The sequence below is a fragment of the Crotalus tigris genome, unplaced genomic scaffold, assembly GCF_016545835.1.
Source record: "Crotalus tigris isolate CLP2741 ecotype Arizona unplaced genomic scaffold, ASM1654583v1 scf7180000024286.1529876, whole genome shotgun sequence".
Lineage (NCBI taxonomy): Eukaryota > Metazoa > Chordata > Lepidosauria > Squamata > Viperidae > Crotalus > Crotalus tigris.
In genome coordinates, this window is record NW_024100459.1 from 597,567 (window position 1) to 622,297 (window position 24,731).

The 24,731-nt window shown below is 38.1% G+C and overlaps 1 protein-coding gene across 1 annotated transcript in view; it reads left to right on the forward strand.

The window, feature by feature from the left end:
• The first annotated feature begins 19,597 nt into the window (after positions 1–19,597).
• RPAP1 (RNA polymerase II associated protein 1) overlaps positions 19,598–24,731 on the forward strand; it is a 52,969-nt gene continuing 47,835 nt past the window's right edge. Inside the window, exons 1-2 of the mRNA XM_039323895.1 lie at positions 19,598–19,722; positions 21,001–21,232. Of these exons, the coding sequence (XP_039179829.1) occupies positions 21,049–21,232 (184 nt within the window). The 5' untranslated portion in view covers positions 19,598–19,722; positions 21,001–21,048. The remainder of the gene's footprint in view (positions 19,723–21,000; positions 21,233–24,731) is intronic.

A 24,731-nucleotide genomic window follows, 5' to 3' on the forward strand; every position in this document is an offset into this window, starting at 1 on the left:
TTGGGAAGATATAGCCACATTATTTAGCTATATAGCACTTTTTGATGTTATAACTGAAATTATTTTAAAATATATATTGCAAATTACTTTAAGAATCCCATTGAACTTAGGGCCTCAATGCATTGAACTTAAGGATAGAAATACAGAATATTTTAAAATATCAATTACTGGCCAATTTAGGTACAAATATAATTATTACATGCATTATTGTAGGGGAAGAAGAGACACACCCTGGGGGCAGAGTCAAGAGAGGAATAAGCCTGGAGTCATTACATTCCCACAAGCGATCTAGCCCTCTCCTTGAGTTCCATAAACTCTTCTAGCACCAATTTAGTGCCGACTATGTTGAATATATTCTTATGTATAGGCTTGAGCAATAAATCTTTTTAACTGGAACTTTGGACCTGATTCTTTGCACCTGACAATTATCTACTCTAGTCTACAATACAAGTAATCCTCAACTTACAACTATTTGTTTAGTGACCATTTGAAGTTACAACAACACTCAAAAAAGTGACTTATGACAGTTTTTCCCACTTACGACCATTGCAGCATCCCCATGATCTTGTGATCAAAATTCAAATTCTTGGCAACCAGTCCATATTTATGATGGTTGCTGTGTCCCGAGGTCATGTGATCATCTTTTTCAATCTCTTGTCAATAGGGAAACCAGATTCACTTTACAACTGTGTAACTAACTTAACAACTGCAGTGATTCACTTAACAGCTGTGCTAGAAAGGTCGTGAAATGGGGCAAAACTCACTGTCTTGTATAGTAACAGAAATGTTGGGCTCAATTGTGGTTGTAAAAAGTACATAATTGATATACAAGCTTTTATGAGCTACAAACCATTTTTCAATTAACAAGTAAATTAACAATAGTGAACAAATATATTAAGTTGATCCTTAAGTTAGATAATTGATTCCCTTTACATTCCTGGGTAATTAAATATGTTTCCAAAGAAATGGATACACTGAAGACTTCTTTATATACATTCTTAGAACATATTGGTATGTGTGGTGCGTTCGTGTGGAACTGAATTGTTGTCAGGACAACTGCTATGTAACCACATCTATAGTTATTCTAGAATAAACATTCAGTTTTCACATTCTTCCTATTCCTTCACATCTACCAAGCTATTGGTCTTGAATATGTTTGGCTCTGAACACCATAAGAAATTAGAGAAATTATTGACATTTTATAGAAGCCACCCACAAAAAAACTTCTCTTCCGTACAAAACAAGGAAAAATACTTTCAAATAAACAACAATAGTTTAACTCTGGTAACTCCAGTATCCACAGCTGAGAACATTTTGTTCTTCTACATAATTAAAAAGATTTAACTGTAATAAGCCCCGAGATTTATGTGGCCCTGCAGTGACCCCTAAAGCCTCTAATAGTTTGACCCATAAAATCAATGTCTGCATAAACTGGTACAATGAAGACTTGATGTGAAAGTTGGCAGGGCCTGGATGGGGAAAAACAGGCTCAGACTCATCCAAAACAAAATTGTTTTTATAGTTAGATTGATTCCAGAATTGGACCATCTTTGACTCTTGATGGAGTTGTGCTTCCCCTGAAACAGCAAGCTCACAGTCTGGAGTCCTCCTGGTCTCACAGATATTGCCCAAAGAGTAGGCAGTGAGCACAGTCAGGAAGGTTTTCCAATTTCAGATGATGTACCTTTGGACGTAGTTATAACAGGATGCACTGAAGATGCCACTCATGCCTTGTTATTGTGGATTAGACTACTACAGCTCATTATACATTGGGCTTCCTTTGAAAACTACCTGGAAACTTCAGCTGAATCAGAATGCAGTGGCATATATGTTCATGTTAGCTGTGATATTTCCATACTGCATCTCTGCTGCAGAAGCTGCACTACTTGTCCATATTTTGCCAAATGTCATTCAAGATGCTGGTTGTTACACAAAGCCTTAAAAACTGCCATTTCTCAATAGCTTCTATTCACCCTACTTGAAAAACTAGAGCCTCTCTTTGAACCCCAAATCAGACCAAGAAATCAACTGCATATTAAGGCTAAAGCTACCTTTATTTAGATTGGCTATAGTGACAGAATCTTGCATGTCTGATTAAGGTTTACTTCTTCCTTTTTTATACTACAGTATATAAATTAGGAAGGTGTCTGAAACATACAATATTCACATTCCTTTTCCATTGTTTAGTCTTAAACAATATCCCTCCCAGTGCTTTGGTAATGGATCTCCTCTCTCTCTCTTTCAAGACATCCTGTTTATCTTTATAACGTCTGCTAAATGGGCCCATCAGCCAGGAAGTATGATGGGAGGGGGCCCAGTGGCAAGCATTCTCTGGAACAGCTTGTTCCTTGAAACAACAATGGCGCCCACTCCATGCCCCATGGCCTTGTAGTAACAGGTGAAAATCTGGTTTTTCTAAAGCTTTGGAAGATTAAATATAACAAGCAGAACCATACCAAATAAAGTTTAGCTACCAAATCTGGGGGTTTAATTTCAGATTTTACTATTTTAACTGATTATCGTATAATTTTTTGTAATGTACTGAATTTTATTTGGCTAACTTCTGTAAACTGCCTAGAATCTGTTATGTTTCAGGCAATGGACACAGCTCATAAACAAGCAAATAAAGTTTCTGATAGACTTTATGCAAAAAGCCCTGAATCCCATGAAATCCTTAATTTATTTTCCCAGAGACTCTTCCATGTAATCCCATTTGTGGGAAGAATCCAGAGAAAGAAATATTTTGAGAAACATTAAAAAGGCAGAATATATTTCCCCAAAGGAATAATGGAGAAGATCTTTTAAAAAAAAAAAAAAGACAGAAACCAGACCCCAGAAGCCAGCTTTTAGAAATACAAATTCAATAATCCTTTCAGAAAGGTTGGAGCCTTCCAGCTAGAAACTGAAAAAATTAGGAAGACAAAGACCCTTAAAATCTACATATCTCACCCAAACTCTAAGACAGGACATAATAGGATCAACCCACCAATACCAAAAGGGCACACTCAGACTCAGGTCAGAGTACATGACACAGGAAATACAAAGCTTCAAACGGGAACAGGAAAGAACCTCAAAAGCCCCAGAAGGTTTGAAAGCCCACCACTCTGTTCCATGTAGTCAGTTGTTTTTCCAGAGCCATCTTTCTGTCTGGGTGGGTCTCCTCTTCAATAAACTACAACTTTCTTTCTAAAGCAGTCTCCATTTTGTTTATTCTCAGCTTAGACTGGACCCTGATGAAGATTTTTCTTTCAACACATTTATGTGCAGAACTGGTGAAAGCCAGATGGTGTCTAGTACCATTAGAGATCCTTAAGATGAATTTAACCTGTTAACAATTCCTGATTTGCAGGTTCTTGACCCTCTATGATACAGAGATGGGGAACTATGACCCCTTTATGACTTGTGGACTTCAACTCCCAGAATTCCCAACATGGCTGTCTCGGGAATTCTGGGAGTCGAACCCCATAAGTCGTAAAAAGGCAATAGTTCCCCATCCCTGCTTATGCCATGAATGTGCTGAAATCCAAAACCTTATGAAGGAGTAGTATTATTACTTTAACTATACTGATACACTGTAATGATTTTATTTAAAATCCTTTGGGTGATTGTTGCTTTCCCTTCCCCCCCCGCCCCTTATATTTCCTTTTTCTCAATAAGCTCTTTGTTATATTTACAGATTTAGCTTAGAAGGTAATTTCTTACTATTTAGAAGTAGATTAAGAATTTAGGATTAGAATTCTTTTTTATTTAGTCAATGCATCTTACAGGTTCATGGATGAGGACAGCCAGATATGGCAGAGGAAAAGACTACTTTAACACAATAACAGAATAACAGAGGAGTTGCAAAGGACCTTGGAGGCATGCCAGTTGAGAATCTGTGATGGTTTTTAAAACTTATTTCCTTTGGCAAGTTATATGCCTAGTAGAAAATGGCTCTGCACACACTTTTTCTAGGCACCAGAAATGTGGCTAGCTTATGAAAACAACTATACCAGACATGTCAAACTCGCGACGTCACGTGATGTTGCGCAACGTATCGGAGCTTTTTCGCCATTGCCGGCAATGGGGTGGGCGCGGCTCCAGTATGATGAAACCGGCCTGCGGGCTGGCAGTTTGACATCCCTGAACTATACTTTGGAAACAAAATGGGTGAAGTAGACTCCAGTTTTGACTGACAAAGTTTTGGATCATTTGAATCAACATATGTTCAAAAAAGAGGAACAATAGAAAGAATTAATTCCTGAAGGTGCATATTTACAAACAAATATATATATATTTTGGAGGAGATGATGTTTTCCGACTTATATCCAGTGATGAACAAATAACTTCTCTAAATGTAATTAAGTAAATTACTAGCGGGGAAAATGCAAGCTGGGCAACTAGCCATGTCCACAATAGAGAAAAACATCACCAAGGTAACCAAGGCCATGATGCTAGGCATCAACAGCTTCTACGATACAACCTGCCTATACGCTGGAAACCATGGGAACCACAAAAATGGCAATTAGAGAAGTTGAGATAAGTGAAAATTCCCTAAAGAATGCCAATTTACAAATCAAATATTATTTTTAGCCATTACTTCCTAGCCAATTACTTGACACAGTAATACTTTCAGATCAATTGATATGACTCCATATATTAAAAAAAAATCTTGTAGTGATGAAATAATAGATTGATCTGACTCCGTGATGGAATAGCTGAGCTGACATATCTGATTCAGATATTCAGAGTTTATGAAGAAAACCACAAGGAAAATGGATTTGGAACCGAAATACATAATTTTCATTTTTATACAAGTATATGAATATAGATTAATAATAAATTAGGGAAATGAGAGCACTGGTGGAGTTATTGTAAGCAGAATAATATGAATGCAACACACTTTTATTACAGGTAGTCCTTGACTTACAACCACAACTGAGCTCAAAATTTCTGCTACTAAGCGAGACAATTGTTAAATGAATTTTGCCCCACATATTATGTCCTTTCTTGCCACAGTTGTTAAGTGACTCACTACAGTTAAGTTAGTAACATGGTTGTTAAGTGAATCTGGTTTCCCCATTAACATCAAAAGATGGTTACATGACCCCGGGACATTGCAACTATCATAAATAGGAGCCAGTTGCCAAGTGTCCAAATTTTGATCATGTGACTATGGGGATGCTGCAATGATCATAAGTGTGAAAAATGGTCGTAAGTCACTTTTTCAGTAACTTTGAACGGTGATTAAATGAATTGTTGTAAGTTGAGGACTATCTGTATTTCTATAATAGGTGAATACTACCAGGGCAAGCTGAGAGTTGCATTCAGTCACCTATTACTCAATCTGAAGTACTGACTTACAGTACATAGAATTCATACTTGATATCCCAAATATATATGTCAAAGATAATTAATATTCTAACCCACAGTCACTAAGACCTAGAGGCCTGACAATGGTTCCACTTTATTTTGTGATTTTATCTGTGTGGCAGATTATTTTAAAAAGAGGGGAAAAGCTGCTATTGGATCCAATGATTTCCTCTTTTAGAATCTCAAGCATTTGCTTCTATTACTGTTTGAAGAGGTGAATTTTATAGACATATTAGTAGTTTGAAACAAGCCGAAATTAGGCTAGACCTCAGAGAGTTAAGCATGAAATGGCATTGTTGTTTTCAGTTTGAAACATTTCTTTGAGTTACTTCAACATTCTTCAGCATTTTTGTCAGTTTTTGAAGCTTGATTGGCACCTAGGTTTTTAAATAGATGATAAGAGCGATGGCTAGTCATACAGAGTATGCCCTGTGGAAACAGCACTAGGATACTTTAATAATTTATTTCCTTTGCTTTCACCTCTGAACCTATTAATTATGCATGTGGTAACATTTAGTTGGTAAAAAATATGTTTCAATATTGTTAAACCAGTAAGAGCTTATCAGTAAGGAATTTTTTTTACTAAATTAAGGAATAGAATAACTAATGGAATAAACAGTTCAATAAAAGCAATTTTATACATTAATTTGTCCTCAGTTCAAATATATTTTTTTGCAGATGGGAGAAAAATGGCACAGCATGGTTGATATTGACAATACTGGATTTAGAATTTGCTTCACTGCATTTAAATATGGAATTGTGTTGGAGTTTTCAAACTATCCCCTGGGTTATAGGTATAAATTTTATTCTTTGGTGGAAAAGCATAAACAGTAAACTGCAAAACAATTCAACGTAGGAAGAACTGTAATAAGCTCCACAGCTATCTTGGAAGATAGAACTTTGGGTCTTTCCTCACTATCTAATCATCCTTTGTTGTTGTTGTTAGTTGCTAAGTCGTGTCCGACCCATCGCAACCCCATGGAAAACATCTGATCATCATTAGGTCTGTACAACAATGCTTGTAAAATATTTGCAATCAACATTTGTTATTTCCCATGATTAGTTATTGTCACTGTGACTTTTAAGTCACTGTTGAATTGTTTGTGATTTACAAGCAAATCAATCATCGCAGGCAAGATAAGTGATTTTCTCCTGGCTTTGCTGCTGTTCTTCTTCAGCAAGTCACACGCACATGTCTGGAGGGGGGGGGGAATTACACAATAGGATAGATGTGGCAAATTGCACAATTCAGGGATTCCAGCTGGTTGTTTTTTCTTCTCTTCTTCCAGCATCCCATTTGGGCATCTCACAAGTTCAGAGTAACTTGTGATTAAAACAAACAAACACTTTGAATATGTGTCTCACCAATGTACATCAATTATTCAGTACTGAGCTAATTCTCTTTTGGACAATATAGTCAGGAACACACAAGGTTCTAGCAATGACAGTTCAGCTATTGGGTCTTCTGTATCTGGAGAACTGAAGCTGACCATCTGCCAAGCAGTCTTCTCTCTAAGCAATGTGTGACGTGACATGCAGAGGAGATGCTCCCTGTGGCTGTATAGTCACTGCAATGCAGTGGAATCATACTTTACTTTGTTCTGGGGTACAGGTGGTGGAGCTTTTGGTGGCTACCATCACTTCCATTCATGCACAGAGTAATTTGCGCGAAGTAGTCGACACCTTCCCTCCCATTGCATTCTGGAAATGTGGACTTTTCTACAGAAACTGTTGGGAGCGTTAGATCGGATGCAATAGAAGACATTCCACTTTTCAATCCCTCCTTTTCTAGTCACACTCCTTCTTTCCCCAGCTCTAATTTAACCCTTTTAAGGTTTTTCTTTCTTTCTCCAATTTCACATTTATAAACTGTTTCTTTCCCCCATCCCAGTTTCTTTCCTCCCTCCTTCCACTCAAACCCTCAAATTCATTCTTTTTATTTGATGTTGGATTTCCAATTTCTTAATTCAGGTGGGTGGATGAGGTGCCTGGGTTGCCCCAGTCTCTAATATGATAGTTTATGACTCTGATATGTTATCCTTCAAGATATCTTCAGCTATTTGGTCAGCCAAAGATGTTTTCCTAAATCTCAAGAACATAAAAGATAACTCTGCCCCCTCACAATAGTCTAACAATTGCATCAAATCCAAATGCTAAACAATGTTTATTTGTGCAAGCCACTGGTTTTTAAAAGATATTGAAAAAAGAGGAATTATAGGCAATAATAAGAGTTTTCTTTCATAAATGTGAATTAATTTTCTCTTTTTGGGTATCCTTTAGTGGTTAGTTTACCTCACTTCTGACACTATAGGGCAGATCCCATAGGATGAATGATTAAAATTCTCAAATCTCCTCTCCCAGAAATCTCCTGGGTCTGTACAGAACGAGCCTCGCTTTCTTGTCTCGGGGTAGCAATCTGATGGTTTCTGTTGCCACTACCTGTCTTTCCAAACCTCCTTCCAACCCCCACATATGTATGGGAAAGAGGCTCAGACTACTTTTGTTGACTTACAGATACTAAAAAAACACATTTGTATAAAACAACCTTCTGGCTTCATAGCTTACAGGAATGTGACTAGAAGTTTCAGCCCATCTTTTTCCTTTGGGAAATATACAATCTTACAAGAGATAAAATCTGATTCAATTATTCTGAAAAACAAGGAACTGAATGTTAAGATATATCAGGGGTCTTCAAACTTGGCTCTTTTATGACTTGTAGACTTCAACTCCCAGAATTCCTCAGGCAGGAATTCTGGGGGTTGAAGTCCACAAGTCATAAAAGGGCCAAATTTGAAGACTCCTGAAGCCTCATTTAAAGAAATGCATGCTGGATTCTCAGCAGACAAGAATATGTTGCTGGTGGTGTTACAGTCAGTGAGCTGGAGCAGAAACACTACTCTCCAGTTAGATTTTCCGTTCACAAAAACACTGAGAAAATAAAACTTCTGGAAAACAGTCTCCATCGTAACAGGTTTGTGTTGTCGTGAAGTGCTTGAGGAATGGGGAATGATATGCTATGGTTGAATTTCTAAGAAGAAATATACCAACAGATGTCCTAAGCCTAGTTCAGCAATGGTGCCCGTCAGCTCTTCTATTGATTAATTTGCAAGACATTAAGATTCAATGAGTGCTGAAAACTAAAGAGCATGGCAGTGAAAGTTAATGGCATGATAACTAGGGAAAGAAATCTTTGTAGTGCCTCCTTTCCCTTGGTGCCAAAATCATGTGCATATTTACTTATTGGTTAATCCAAGCCTGTTAGCAAAGTGCGAATGAATAGTTCCTAGGCTAGAGAGGGCTAGAGAGGGTCATAAGCTTATTTCAAACACCCAAGGCTACTATGTAATGTGTTAAATATGCATTAAAATGGAAGGGTGTGATAAATAATCCTAGGTTTAAACCACGAAGAACAGATATACAGTATACCATATATCTGGTTTCTGTGCAAAGTTAGATGTTGTGTTTGAGACTTCATTCTTCTCCACGAGAAGAGTCTAAACTAGTTGAGAGGTACCTAGGACTCTTCTGTCAAGTTTAACTAAGAGTTAGTATATGGACACCTATGATTTATAACCAAGTGAAATGGTGTAATCTGATAGATTGCAAGTCTGAGCAACTACTGATATATTCAGGAATACAGGTATCCTTGATTTACGACAATTGAGTTCAACATTTCTGTTGTGTTGCTAAGTGAGAGTGTTGATAAGTGAATTTTGCCTCACTTTATGATCTTTCTTGCCACACTGCAGTTGTTAAATTAGTAACATGGCTGTTAAGTAAACATGGCTTCCTCATTGACTTTGCTTGTCAGATGGTTGTAAAACAGGGGTCTTCAAACTTGGCCCTTTTATGACTTGTGGACTTCAACTCCGAGAATTCGTCAGCCAGCGAATAAGAGCCGAGGTGGCGCAGCAGTTAGAGTGCAGTACTGCAGGCCACTTTAGCTGACTGTGTTCAGCAGGTCAGCGGTTCAAATCTCACCGGCTCAAGGTTGACTCAGCCTTCCATCCTTCCGAGGTAGGTAAAATGAGGACCCAGATTGTTGGGGGCAATGTAAATATATATATATATATATATTGCTTACTGGTGTACACCGCTTAGAGAGTGCTTGTACTTAAAGTGGTATATAAGTCTCATAAATAAATAAATAAAAGGGCCAAGTTTGAAGGCCCCTGTTGTAAAAGGTGATCATATGACCCTGGGACACTGCAAGTGTCATAAATATGAATCAATTGCCAAGTGTCTAAATATTGACCACATTACTCTGAGGATGCTACAATGGCCATAAGTGTGAAAAGCAGTCTTCAGTTACTTTTTTCAGTAAGGTTGTAACTTTGAATGGTCACTAAACGAACTGTTGTAAGACAGTGCTATTGGAGAACAGAAATTCCCAAATGCTCTTCGACATTCCTGCACTTTCTTAAAGGCATGTGAATAGTTCCTAGCAAAAAGCTGACTACAAATGGCTTTATTTGTCATTGTAACAGGTTTATGTTATCACTGAGTTTTGGGGAATGGGAAGTGATATGTCATCATTGAGGAACAAAATATAGCAACATCTATTGGTTCAGAGGGAGGTTCTAAAGAGAAAAGCATGATGCTAAATGCTACCATGCCTAACTTCCATGTCTATGAACTGTCTAACTAACTACTTTCCTCTGAAGAGAGGCAGGCTAATATATATTTTTATTTTAAAAAACTGATCATTTTATGCAAGGAGCATAGTGGAAAGACAGCCTGTTGATCTAATGATTAAGGGTCCAGGTTAGAAACCAGAAACTTTGAATTTTAGTGCCACCTTAAGCATGAAAGCTGGTGGGGTAACTTTGGCCCCGTCACTTTCTCTCATCCCACAACATCAGGCTTGGGCGACATGCTAGCCGGTCAATTCTGTTGCAACCAACAGATCAACATTAAGTTGATTTGATAAAGCAGACCTGGCATCTGTTGGACAATTGCTAGGAAAAAAAAAAGAGGGAATGACAACCATCCATAACAATGATACAGTGTGAAAAGCCCACGCTGTCAAAACCATACATGATCTCTGAAGAAAGAACAGGAGGTATAAATGCCAGTATACATCGCAAAGCCATGTTGCTTCTTTCACATTTTCTGAGTAGTGCCTCTGCATATATGTGTAACACTGCTGGGTTATTCCATTGTTCCTAAAATAGTTCACAAGCTTTTTTTAAAAAAATCATAGTGAGAGTATAATGATCCTTAAGGGAACAGTCATCTTATTGCACAATAAAAAGAAGCCTGCCAAGTTACTTTTGAAGAGTACCTTTGAGACCAATGAATCAAAGTGACTGCAGTCTTCGAAATACTTACTTGTAATATGCTACCAAGACCTAGTTCAACTGCACAGCTTCTCTGAGCAATTGAATTCAGCGTATTTGAAAAAAAATCTCTTTCAGTCCTGAACTATACCTATCTTTTCACGACCATAATGTCAGACTATGTGTCAACGCTGCTATCTTCTCAACCTGTGATATTAGGACAAATTCAGCCTATTAATGGGTGCACGTTCGATATACCCATTTTTATTTTGACTATACATGTTGGATACATCTATCTGCCTCTCGACCATCCATCCGTCAACATTAAGATAACCCTTGAATAACAGTAAATCATATTCATCACATCAGTATACAGTGGCTCCCAGACTCTTTTAATGCACTGCACTAAAACTATTTCAGTGTTTCTTCCTTTCCCAGAACTAAGTGCTGCCACTTTATCAGGCAAAGAATGAAATATTCTAAGCAATCCTGAGAGGATGTTCCCCCATCTGAAGCTCAATACAGATACTGTAGTTCTTGGCTTACGACCACAGTGGAGCCCAATATTTCTGTTGTTAAGCAGGACAGTTGTTAAGTTAATTTTGTCCTGTCTTACGACCTTTCTTGCCACCACTGTTAAGTGAATCTGGCTTCCCCATTTACTTTGCTTTTCGGAAGGTCGCAAAAGGGGATCACATGATCCCAGGATACTGCAACTATCATAAATATGAGTCAGTTGCTAAGCATCCAAATTTTGGTCACATGACCATGGGGATTCTGCAATGGTCATAAGTATGAAAAACGGTCATAAGTCACTTATTTCAGTGCCGCTGTAACTTTGAACGGTCACTAAATGAATTATTGAAAGTTGAGTACTACCTGTGTAGGAGAAAACCATTAACACTTTGCATGAAAAGGGAACTACTGCTAGATTTTTAATTGCAAGTTTATGTGAAGCTTCTGTGCTGAAACGCCATGTTTTGAATAATTACTTTTACTAAGATATCAAAGCAGAGCTGGAGTGCCAAGGATGAGAAAGACACTCTGTGAAGGAAGCAGCCAAACTGATAGACTCAGTGACAGAAACTTAGTAGAATTTCCAAACACTCAACTCGGTACATTTTGGCTAACCTTGCAGGCTCCAATTCAGCTGATGACTCCAAACATAGAATATAATATGGCACAGCTAGATCAAACTCTGCACTGTACACTAAGATGAGTCTGCTATAGCAGCTGATTGCTCTGGCCAACATTAAATTATAGTCCCTTCTACGTATTTTTGTTACTTCCTTTTTCATGCCCTTCCCATGGATAAATAGACTTAGCCTTGTATTTTTCAATCACCGCATCATTTTCTTCTCCTATTGCACAATTGCATGATGTTTAGTAATGATACAATGGCAAGTTGTAAAGGGGGAAATTAATATAATAAAAGTCTAGGATCTTGACACATGTGCCAAGAGAAACGAACTATTTGGATGAGAATATTAGTACTAATGACAAGGTACAATAATTGAAAGCATGGTGGATGGAGTTGTGCAGCTTCTATGCAGCCATAAACATCAATGCTTAGAAAAAAAAGGAGGCATTGCATTACTAACATTTTTAGAGCATTTAGAGCTCAGATAGAAGAATGACCTTGAGGCATACTCCATAGCACACATTAGAATTTAGTACAGGAGACTGAAAGAAATTTTAGACTTCCAAACAAATACCATGGAGTGTAACCCCATTTACAAACAAGATGCTTGGGTTATTATCCTTCCATATTTTAAAGCATCAAAATGGGCAACAAACAAACAAACAAATGAATTATAAAATTGGAAGGGACATTGGTAGTCTTTTGTTCTGACTCCTTGCTCAGAGCAGGAATCCTCAAAACATTCCATTCAACCTTTGTTAGAAAAAACTTCCAGTGATGGAGCACTTAGCCTTCTCTTCTTCAGACTAACAAAGGCAGTTCCTTTAATCATTTTTACCGGATTTAACCTTCAAGCTCCCTGTCATCTTTGTTAGTTCTCTCTGCACTCTGTCCAGTTTATCAGCCTCCTTCTTATCTTGAGGCAACTAAAACTGGGTCCAGTATACCAGGTACAGTTTAATCAGTGCAGCAGAAAATGGATTTATCTCTTCTTTTGATCTTGGTACTTTGCCTCTATTAATACAGCCCAAAATTTTTGGCTCTTTTGGCAGGTGCAGCACACTGCTAGCTCATGCTTAATCTGTGATTTATCAGGACATCCTGTTCCCACTCACAAGTACTGCTCTTGAGCCAGGTCATGCTTGTTTTTTACTGGTGCAATTGTTTTTTTCATATACAAATGCAAAACCTTATATTTTTTGCCACTGAACAGCATTGTGTTGGATACAACCCAATGTTTAATCCTATCAAGAATGCTTTGAATCTTGAGCTTATCTTCCACGTTTGCTAGCAATCCCCCTTGTGCCATCTACAGATTAAATAAGTAGCAATAGATATATATAGACTTACATATATATATCGCTTCTTGGTGCTTTACAGCCCTCTCTAAGCAGTTTACAGAGTCAGCATATTGCCCCAACAATCTGGGTCCCCATTTTACTGACCTCAGAAGAAGGAAGGCTGAGTTAACCTTGAATCTTGAGAATCGAACTGCTAGCAGTCAGCAGAATTAGCCTGCAATATTGCATTCTAACCAATGCACCACCACAACTCTTAGTATTCCTTTTTATACCTTCCCTAAGTTATTTATAAAAACTGTTGGAGAGCACCAGCCCCAAGACAATATCCAGAGGTATCCTCCTAACATGTAGAGAAGTCCATTAAGATCATGCATTGAATACAGTTCTCCAACCAACTATGAGTTCATCTGGTACTGATACTATCCATCCCCCAGTGTTCCATTTTATCAAGGAGAATATTTATAAACTGCCTTCTTGAAGCCTAGGTACACCAAACCTATAACAATCCCTTGGTCTAATCCAGTCACGCTGTTAAGAAAAGCCGTAAGAGTTGTCTGGCATGACATATATTTTACAAATCCACATTGGCTTCTAGCAATCATCTTGTTCCTTTCTCATTACTTACAAACCACAACCACTGTTTGATAATCTTTTTTAGGATTTTCCAAGATATTAACTGTAAGTTGGTCTATGGTTTCCTCAGTCCATTTACCTCTCCTTTTTAACATTTTCAGCATTAGCTCTTCTATCTTTCCGCACTTCCACTGTACACCAGAAATTCTGATCATGGAGAGATGGTGGCTGTGGAATTCTGGGAGTTGAAGTCCACATGCCTTAAAATTGTCAAGGTTGAGAAACACTGGAATAGATTTATATTGAAGAATTTAATGTTAAATATATGAACCCAGACAACATATTGTTTACTAAGCTCTAAAGATTGTAGTTTAAAAAAATTAATAAAACCTATAAAAATGTTCGCATATTTTGATATTAATGACCTGAATCTGCCATTCTGTTTACATAGCACGTTTCCTTTTTTATTTGGCTTATTTATGAGCCATCCAGAGTTGGTCTGTGGTCAAGCAGCACCAAAGTCAAATAGACAAACATGCAGACAGACCGATCCAAAAGAAGGGAAGTGCCAGTAAAAGATTAAAACACGTATTACCCAACAAGTCATACATGGCCAAATGTCTTGCTCACATAATGCTGTGTATTGAAAATCCTGCATATTTTACAATATTCAGCCACCTCTGCAACAATGTACAACATAATACTTGAAGAAAAAAAAAACCAGTTTTGTATCAGCTACTACTGAGATCCTTCTACGACTGGGCTCTCCCACCAAGGCATTGCCATTATGCTGGGCAAAAAGAAGTAAACACTCTGTTAATACTATATTAAGACTTTCAGGTGAGCTACAGTGAAACATATTTGGCAATGTAGGATCTGTAAATCTCTCTGGCATATCGTTACAGGCAATATCTGAGTCAGAACTGCTTCCACCCACCTTGCCATCTGGGAAGCCACCCACAGGCTTTGTCTGTCCAGTTATTTATGAAACCAGCACATTATCCTCTTGCAAGGAAACAATATCAGAGAACTGACGGCAGAAGATCTGGTTATTCTCTTTCTCCCTTCCCCTTTTCTTGCAGGAGAAGCTGGGGGAAAAAAGCAGAGAAGACGACCTCCTTTTGTGTAAAATTCTCTGATCCTATACAGTGACCTCTCTGGGATTGATGAATTGGCATCCAAAGGTCCATAGGTCTTCTACTGCCAGCAACTAGGAACAATGCATTTCCCCTGCCCTCTCTTTGTAGAGATGCATCTCCCATTCTGTTTCATTGCTGAGGTAAAATAGGAGTTGGAAGTGCAGTCAATACACTTTTTCTGCCAACATATTTTCTGCCCGCTTCAGCACTGGAGAACAGCAGTTCTGCTGGGCTGAGAGGTCCTAAGTGATCCAAAATCAAACTGCTAGTCTTAAGAATGTGCAATGATAAAACTAGCAACAAAGGAAACAAAATTTGAAGCACAGCTTGATTAGCCTTAGCCCACCAGTTCATAGAATCATAGATTCATAAGGCTGGAAGGGACCTTGGAGATCTTCTAGTCCACCCTCTGGCTCAAGGCAAGGAACCTTATACTATCTTAGTCAAATGGTTGTCCAGTGTATTTTTGAAAACTTCCAGGGATGCAGCACACACAACCCCAGGAGGCAAGCTATCCCATTGATTAGTTGTTCTCACTGTCAGAAAATATCTCACTTCTGTGTTGGATTTCTTAACAAGCTTCCACCCATTATTTTCTTGTCCTGTCCTTTAGTGCTTTAGAAAACAAATCAATCGCTTCTTCTTTGTGACAGCCCCTCAAGTACTGGAAGGCAGTTATCATGTCCCACCTAATCCTTTTCTTCAATAGGCTAGCCCAGTGTTTCCCAAACTTGACAATTTTAAGGCATGAGGACTTCAACTCCCAGAATTCCACAGCCAGCAACGCTGGCTGTGGAATTCTGGGAGTTGAAGTCCACATGCCTTAAAATTGTCAAGTTTGGGAAACACTGGGCTAGAGATACCTAGCTCCTCTACTGTTTGTCATATGATTTAGTCTCCAGACCCTTTATCATCTTTGTTGCTCTTCTCTGCGCACTTTCCAGGGTCTAAATATCTTTTCTGTATCATAGTGGACAATCATCATGGAAAGCATAGTGAGTAGTTTCATCTGGAAATATGATGAAACTGAACAGAGATGATTCAAGATTTGGTTTGACTGGGGAAATGGTTGTTTTTAAAAAATCCAAGCTTCATACTTAGGTCCAATATTTTGTAGATGCACACACTGTCATCTTTGGAAAGAGGATATCTTGCTGCAACTTCAGTTAAGAATCTACCTATTTCCTCCTAATCTTGGCAACAGCTGCTGTTACCGTTCTCTTTCTTGTTCCTCCAGACATCGCTAATGTTGTGTGCATTACATTAAGCTGGTTTGAGCAGGTTTGGAGTAACAGATACTTTTGTACTGCTATTTTATTTTTAGCAAATGTAGCTCTTTTGCTTCTTCATTGTGCTGAACCAAGTTCTGGGCTGTCCTTATACCTACCCCTAGGCCATTTACTGGATGAAGGATTAATGAAGGATGCAAAATAAACATGCTTTGGTCTTTTCACAAGATTCAGAACTGTCCAGGTTGCATTTTTGATTAATAATGTTCTCATGGTTGTACATTGCTCTTTCAAATGCAAACTAGACAGTATGATTTTATATAAAGCTCAGAAAGCTATTTTGAATACATCCTAGTTTGCCATTAATGTCCAAAATCACACTAGTTAGTTTTACTTGCTTACAGATTAAAAAACAATTCTCAATGGTTGTCCCAAAGGTGCTTTTTCAAGAGGCAATTGGACTTTCTTGCTTTTCTTTGAAGACATTTCGCTTCTCATCCAAGAAGCTTCTTCAGCTCTGATTGGATGACTAAGTTCTCAGTAGTTCTTCACCTCAAATATATTTTTTATCATCCACAGACAACAGTAAGCAGAAACTTTCCATTAACCTAAGTTCCTAACATTGATTTGCAGGTGACATAAATTTGCACCTTTTTGAATGATCTGCAATTGGCTGGAAGGCAAATGTATTAGAAGGCAGAAATAAAATTCAAAACAATCTTGACAGGTTAGAGAAATCAGCTGGAAATAACAGAAGAAAGTCAAACAGGCATAAATGTAAAGTTCTGTACTTACGAAAGAGAATCAGATGTACAGGTACAGTTAACAGTAGTATCTATGAAAACTATTTTGGAATAGCAATTATTTTCAAATTAATCAGAAAGGGATGAAGCTATTAAAATGGCTTATGAAAATGTAGGCCACACCAGTAAAATATAGTTTCTAAATTATGAGAAGAGGTCTACCTTTTTTTTTGTATTGTTCTGATTGTATTTCAACAGTTGCATCCAGTTTTTGGAACCAAATGATCTGAACTAGAACAGATTCAGAGAAGGATAATAAGAGTGATTGGGGGATATATCAGCCCTCTTTGAGTATATATACTGTGCTGAAAAACAGGATTAAACCAAACCATTAAATATCTGAAAGAATGCCACACTAAGATCTTTGTCATTTCAGAGGGCAGAATATGAATAATGGTCTTTAAATTACAAGGAGTATATAACAATGGATTGTTATTAATAATTTCCTAATAGAGCAATGTTATAGTAGCATGTAGTAACTACAGAGATAGAGATTCTCCTTCACTGGATATGTTGAAACAATTATCATGGTTATTGTGGATGTTTTAATTTAGACTCTGCAGTGAGCAGGAGTTTATGCAGTGGTGAGATTCAGCCAGTTCGCACCAATTCGGCAGATCTGGTAGCTAATTTTTTGTTAGAATGGACTTCTGGAAGCAGCATCCACACAGAGAACCAGTTGTTCACATATTTGAATCCCACCACTGGGTTTATGGCTGAATGGTCCTCAAATTTTAACTGAAACATTTTAGTTTATAATAGCAGTTGTAATGTTGTAATCAATAATTATCACCCTAATTATCTCAATCATGCAATTAACGCAACCTATGAAATACTACTTTCAAGTACACTCACAACAATCTAGATGACAGTAACTTAAAATTTTCTGAAGCATTTCAGCACTTTATTTCATAACTAAATTGCACATGTTCAATCCATCTCTACTCCAGAATATCTGATCACTTTCTTTTAGTTGCATAAGCACACCACATATTTATTTTGCTAATTTATGTTCCTTACAATTTTCTCATACTCGTAATCCTCCATATGCCCTCTATTTCCAGATGGACCCAAATGTTGACCTGCTTCCACTCAACCAAGGCTTTTACATCCTGTAACTCTTTTTGATAAGATAGATAAAAGTGTAGACTATGCAACCAATCTCAGTTGAACTCATGCCACATGCAATATTCCCTGCTAATAGTAAAGTCAGCATCAGTCAGTTTTGGTATGTTTTGGCTACTATGACACAAGTGCAATCAAAGCCCAGTTTTATCCCAAGCCCACTAAGTTAAGGAAGCTAAAGTCTCTACTCAAAAGACTGTCTTGCATATTAATGTACAGTTGCCTATATCCTATCAGTTAAGAGGCATGTGTGTTGCATTGACAAATTAATATATAAGATACATAATGAAATAGGATTCCAGTGATGAAAATTATATTTAATCCAGTTTTGCCTTCCTGATTCCTGGTAGAAGTACTGAGGTTGTGCTAATCGGGAATTTGGGGAATTGGAGAGCACAAATTGGAGAAAGATGATAATGTAGCCAAATCATCAGCATAGTATATTGCGCATTTGAAGTTCAACAAATGTCTATGAAGATTCTCAATTATCCAGGTCACGATTGTCCCAAAAGCGCTTCAACTCCACTGAAGATGTTATCTAGCCTGGTAATGAAACGTTGGGAAACCAATCCACAAGCTCAGAGAACAAACCTTCACCCACATCCAAAGAAGCTTCTTGGATGAGAAACAAAATATTTTCAAAGAAAAAAACAAGAAAGTCAAGTTGCCTTTTGGAAAAGCACCTTTGGGACAAGCTCAGCCGATATTTTGTTTGTACTTAAGTTTCATAAAATATGAGGAATTATATCCTCCAACAGTCTTCTCTTCTCCAACACAAATATACCCAGTGGCTCCAAGCATTCCTAAGAGTTTTTAGTTCCAGATCTCTTATCTTCTTAGTTGCTCTCCTCTGGACATGCTCATTTACCAATGTCCTTCCTAAAATGCAATACCCATAAATCAGCATAATTTTCCAGATACAGTCTGATTAACACAGTTTAGAAACAGTGATTTTTCTTGAATTTGACACTTGGCTTCTCATCCTTATTGATTTAGAAACATCAGTTGTGAGTTTTGAAGTGGATTTCTCTTTCTTTTTGGCACCATTTGATAACAAATTCAATACGAATGATAGACAACTGGAGTAAAATTTCATTTCAATTTCTGCCTCCTAAGCTCACCTTCATCCATCAAAGTAAGGAGGTAACCCTGAAATATCCTTTCAGATCTTTGCCTTGCATAAAACGATATCTGCATTAAAATCCAAAGCCTCTACCCTGCATAAATTTGATAAAAGTCTTTTTCCCAATAAATCAGTATTTGTTATGAAGACAAATTTTTAACCCCAATAAGTATTTATTATGATATAATAAGTCCCTGCCCCTTAGAAACCGATGGTGATATGAATTTTCGCCCTTGCTATCTCTTTTTAAACCCTCCATTGTCAGAAATTAGTATTCTTTAAGAAATTGGTGCCTGACACTCACGGAATGATTCCCCCACCCCCAAATTTCTCTCCAAAGCATTCAGCAAACTATGCTAGCAGTCACAAAAAACTCCACGTGCACCTCTCGACCAGCAACAGATTTTGTACTCTTCCCCTCTTCCTTCGCCCACCAATCACTAGAGAGCAGAGGGGCGTGGCATCCTTCCAGGTGACGTCACCCAAGAGCACCCCCCTCCTTTTTTCCTGACTTGCGCGCGCTTTAAGATGACGTCCTTCTGCGCGTTATCATTTTAGTTTCTAGTAGTGGCTCAGAGCGTGAGAACGGCGAAAGGCGGACGAGCCCGGGAAAATCCGGGCGGGCAATCTTACAAGAGTTTTGTAGGTTGAAGCAAGGTAGGTTGAGCCTCTGAAAATTGGCTTGCTTGGCTATTTCCGATTCAACTAAGATTTCTTTTGATTCCAAGGAATCCCGTTCCTTTCTTTAGTTTAGAAGGAAGCTCATGAAAAAGGATCCAGTCGTATTTTTTGTAGAATGAAAAGAAAAGCAGGGTAGTTTTTGTTTTCCGTTCTGACAACAGAATTGGTTGCAGTGAGAGGCATTGTGCAGAAGAGATGTCTTTTCTGTTACGCTGCAAGCCACTAAAACACGTCTGTCTGGTATAGGATTTCACTTTTAACTAGAGCAGAACAGAAATAGCCACTAGACTCCCTTAAGTTTACTCACACAGTTAATTTGTTAGTAAAATTCAAACAGCCCTGTTTCTTCTGTACATCGTTATTTGCCCGGTGGTGGCTTTTTTGAAGTCTTATTTCTTAAGCCTCTTTGCCCTGCTGTACTTTCTGAAGTGGACTAGCCCTTGAAATGTTGCTAATACTCCATCTACTATGTTTGAAAGCTACATAAATACTGGAGAAAAGGCATACAGAAAAAAAATGAACCCTTCTGTGACTGCAGTCTGTGGAATAGTTGATATGTTGAAATTCTGGTTCCATCCCAAAATAGTGGCCCCAGCTGAAAAATAAACTTGCTCTATTCACTCCCTCCCACATCCCTTGGTTGAGAATGTTAATGTAACTTTCAGAAAGTTGTTGTTAGTTGCGAAGTCATGTCTGACCCATCGCGACCCCATGGACAATGTTCCTCCAGGTCTTCCTGTCCTCTATCATCTTCTGGAGTCCATTTAAGCTCACTCCTACTGCTTCAGTGACTCCATCCAGCCACCTCATTCTCTATCGTCCCGTTCTTCTGTTACCCTCAATCTTTCCCAGCATTAGGCTCTTCCTTCTCATTAGGTGGCCAAAGTATTTGAGTTTCAACTTCAGGATCTGGCCTTCTAAAGAGCAGTCGGGATTGATCTCTTCTAAGACTGACCTGTTTGAATGTCTTGCAGTCCAGGGGACTCGCAGTAGTCTTCTCCAGCACCATAGTTCAAAGGTCTCAATTCTAGTACTTACTGCAATACTTTTTACCTGCTTTCATTAATGTGGTCTCTTTGCACTTCTAGAATTGGATATTAACAGTGATATTCTGGGCGGGGGGGGGGCGATAATGATGTGATATAGAATTGAGAATCATAACTTCTTTTTTTAAAAAAAGGATCCATTTGACTTATAGTTTTCATAAATAAAACCTTGTATTTTTCATTTTCTTTCTTTCATTATTTGCCTTAGGTATGCCATAGATTCTTTTTTAAACAGCAGCAGAAACATAGAAGTAGGATGTTGTCAAGGCCTAAGCCTGGAGAGTCAGAAGAAGATCTGCTGAGGTTCCAGAATCAATTCCTGGAGACTAAATCTTCCCCAGCAGTTAAATTAGTAAAGAAAGCAGATAAAAGAAGAGGAGATGTGGACAAAGACGACAGACATCCACTGCAGTTCAGCAAGGATGTGGTGATGCTAGATGGTATGTTCCTTTCTAATTATTTTATGCAGATTATTGACAATTTAAAAAATGGATATAGCCAAAAATGTGTCACCTTGTTTGTTAGAATTGTTATATTTTCATGGCATTTGGATATGGCCCTATCTACATTTGATATGATAAAATTCCATATATAGTTTAATCTAAATTAACCTTCCCTAATCTAGAATCGTCCAAATCTGATATACTATCGCATCTAATTTAATTCTTCCTCTTCACATTTATCTTCTTGGTTGAAGAATCTGTTTGATTTAATCTGTGCTTGCCATTTCATCCCATCTGCAGCATTTTTATAGTTGAACTTCACAAGGTACATGTAATCTTTTAGTTGGTTGAGCCAGAGTTTTTTTTAGTCATTCCTTTAGCTCAGGCATGTCAAACTGCCGGCCCATGGGCCAGATGTGTCACACCGAAACCACGCCCAGCCCATTGCCAGCAGTGGAGAAAAATACATTGTGTGATGTCACATGATGTCACAAGTTTGACATGCCTGCTTTAGCTGGTGACCTTCTGCATGTAATTCTAAAGCTGTTCTTGCAATGGAGTTGTTGCTGCTCTGTAGTACGTGGCCATCACCATTGTAGATGTGATTATTGCATTTTCTCAGCAAGAAATACATCTTAATTTTTCACTTGGTCTAGTCTTGCTATGGAAGTAACCCCTGCAGCATTCTCATCTGTACAGCATGGAAACCCTGTTTATGTTTCTTTGATACTAGCCAACATTCTGCTCCACCCATTGCTACTGGTCTGATGGTCATTTAGTAGAGTTTGGATTTCAGGAACAATATAGAGAAATTTACTTGTCACATAGAACACCAGTAACTAGGTGCCACTTCATTCAGGCAGCATTTGTCATCTAATAGCCTGTCACATTTAGAAGCATATGTAGCCCTAGGTGTTTGAATGGTTATCTTATTTAATTTGACGCTATCTTTCTTGAGTGTACCATTGGTCTGGATTTAGGAAATTAAGTATTCTTCATATTGATTTTTATTTCAAAGTCCTTAAGATGCATCTCTCATTCCTATATTAAATTTTCAGGTTCCTTTACGTTTTGCTAGCAATCATGACATCATTATATATAATAAATCCATTAGTTGTAATTGGAGGTTTGTGGTCATAATGTCATACAGAGAATGAAGAGCAATACTGAGAAGGTAGATTCCTGGAAGACACCTATGAACATTACAAAAGCATTTAAGTGTATGGCAGCACTACTTACTAAGCTGATAATATTGTGGTTCAGCAGATGTAGACCTTGAATACATTAGTCTAAATCAGGCATGTCGAACTTGTGATGTCATGTGATGTCATGTGACGTATCGTGACTTTTCCCCATTGCCGGCAATGGGGTGGGTGTGGTTTCAGTGTGACACATCCAGCCCGCAGGCTAGCAGTTTGACATGCCTGGTCTAAATGATAGCTAGATAAAGGCATATGATATTTGGCTGATATGCTTTTACTAGGCCTGTGAATGCCACACGTGTGTGTTTTCTTTTATTGCTTCATTAGTAGCTTAGCAGCATTTATTTCGTGGGTTTTTCCAAAGTTCTTCATAGAGCCACACACTGATTTGACAAAATGGGGATGACTCAGAAATGTGCATCAAAAACTTTTATGGTGAGGTATGATAGCTGAGCTGGCCTGTAGTTTGAGCTGTGTTATGCATTGCCTTTGTCTTTCTTGCCTCGTATTTTTGTATAGCTCTGCCAGATTGATTTTCTTCTAAATTTTGTTGAGCGCTGTAAATTATTCTGCTCCTTGTGCTTCAAGTAGCTTCCAGATTTCAGCTGGGATGTCATCCAAGCTAGTCACTTTGTTGTTCCTACTCTTGCAGATGGCAGTTGAAACTTCTTCAATACTAATGACAAGTAGCAAACCAGAGACAGGGTCAGTTTAGCCCAGTGGTGGCGAACCTATGGCACGGGTGCCAGAGGCGGCACGCAGAGCCCTCTCTGTGGGCACGCGCACTGTCACCCCAGTCCTAGGCCTTCAGCTGGGATTTATAAAACCTTTTCACCTTAGGCCTCTGCCGCCATGTGCAAAAAAAAAAAAAAAAAAAAGGTTCAGCCAATTTCAACTTCTTGTGGGGGGAAAAAAAGATCTTGCAAAGTTGGAATTGATTGATTGAACTTTTTGGTCTCACCCAGTCTGCCGTCACCATTGCAGCCACGCCCACCCAATGGGCCACACCCACACAATTGGCCACACCCACCCGGCACCCGACAATGCATAAATGGGTTTTGGGTTGCAGTTTGGGCACTCAGTCTCTAAAAGGTTCGCCATCACTGGTTTAGCCAATAGTGGAAGAGGGAGCTGTTTAATGCAGCTTATCTTGAAATAGTTCCTACATTGACTGTGTGTGTTTTTGGCTGATGTAGCAGTCAGCTGTTCTTATCTTTAATATTGATGACCTGTCCTAAATTTTGTGTGGAGTATTAGCATGCTTTAGCAAGGTAGTTCCTTTGACTTCCTTTGTCCCACCAGTATTGCCTAATTGGTTATATAGACTTTGCAGCGGTCACTTTTTGCTTTGCAGCAAATTTTAGTTTCTGATATTGCTAGTGATTATCTGCATTTATTGTCATCCAGATCCTGTAGGCATTTCTTTTTGCCTCATCCATATTGTAATCTCACCATAAGGTTTGTTTATCAATGTTGTGATAAATGGATGTGTGCCAGATGTTCTGCTTCCTAAGATTTTAATATGTCCAACTAGCCTGTTCCAGATATTGGTTTTTGTTTTGCTGAAGTTTGTAGTCAATGTTCTCAGTGAGATCTTCAGCTGGCCCCATGTTTTGATGACTTGAAGCATTCACTACTGATGGGAGGCCTTATTGAAGCTATAAGATAGATCTGAGTGTCAAGAACTAGTAATCAATATTGGGTAATTATAGTTTCTGAAAGAATATTTTTTGTATCTGTGACTATCTTTAGCATATGTTTCTGTGCTATTCTATAGTCCATTTGTATAGCAGGTTGACATGTCCTCCATACATTTATCAATCCCATTTTAAGCTAACCCAGTTAATTGTCATCAGCAAATCTTGGGACAATTAATTCCATGTTTTAATTATGTATTGTGTTAAAAATGCTTTTAAAAAAAAACAAACCTCTTTCATTGATCTTCACTGGGTGATCTTAGCTGTAACATTTTGAGATAGGGAGAAAAAAAATTCTCCTCACTTTCTTCATCCCATGCAAGATTTCATATTCCCAGTCATGTTCCTGCTCACCTGTTTTTTTTCAAGCTTAAAAGTTTGAAATATTCTAACCTTTCACTCTAACCAATATCTTTGACTCCTCTGATAATTTTGATTGTCCTTTGACATAAGAGGGTGCAAGGGTGCATTTAATATCACTTGTTTTGCTTTGCTTTGAACTTTCTGAGAAGCCTACATCAGCTAGTTAATTAAGAACCCTGAATAAAAATTGCTTTGGCTGAATTCTATTATTGTGCTTAGCCACAATGTGATCAA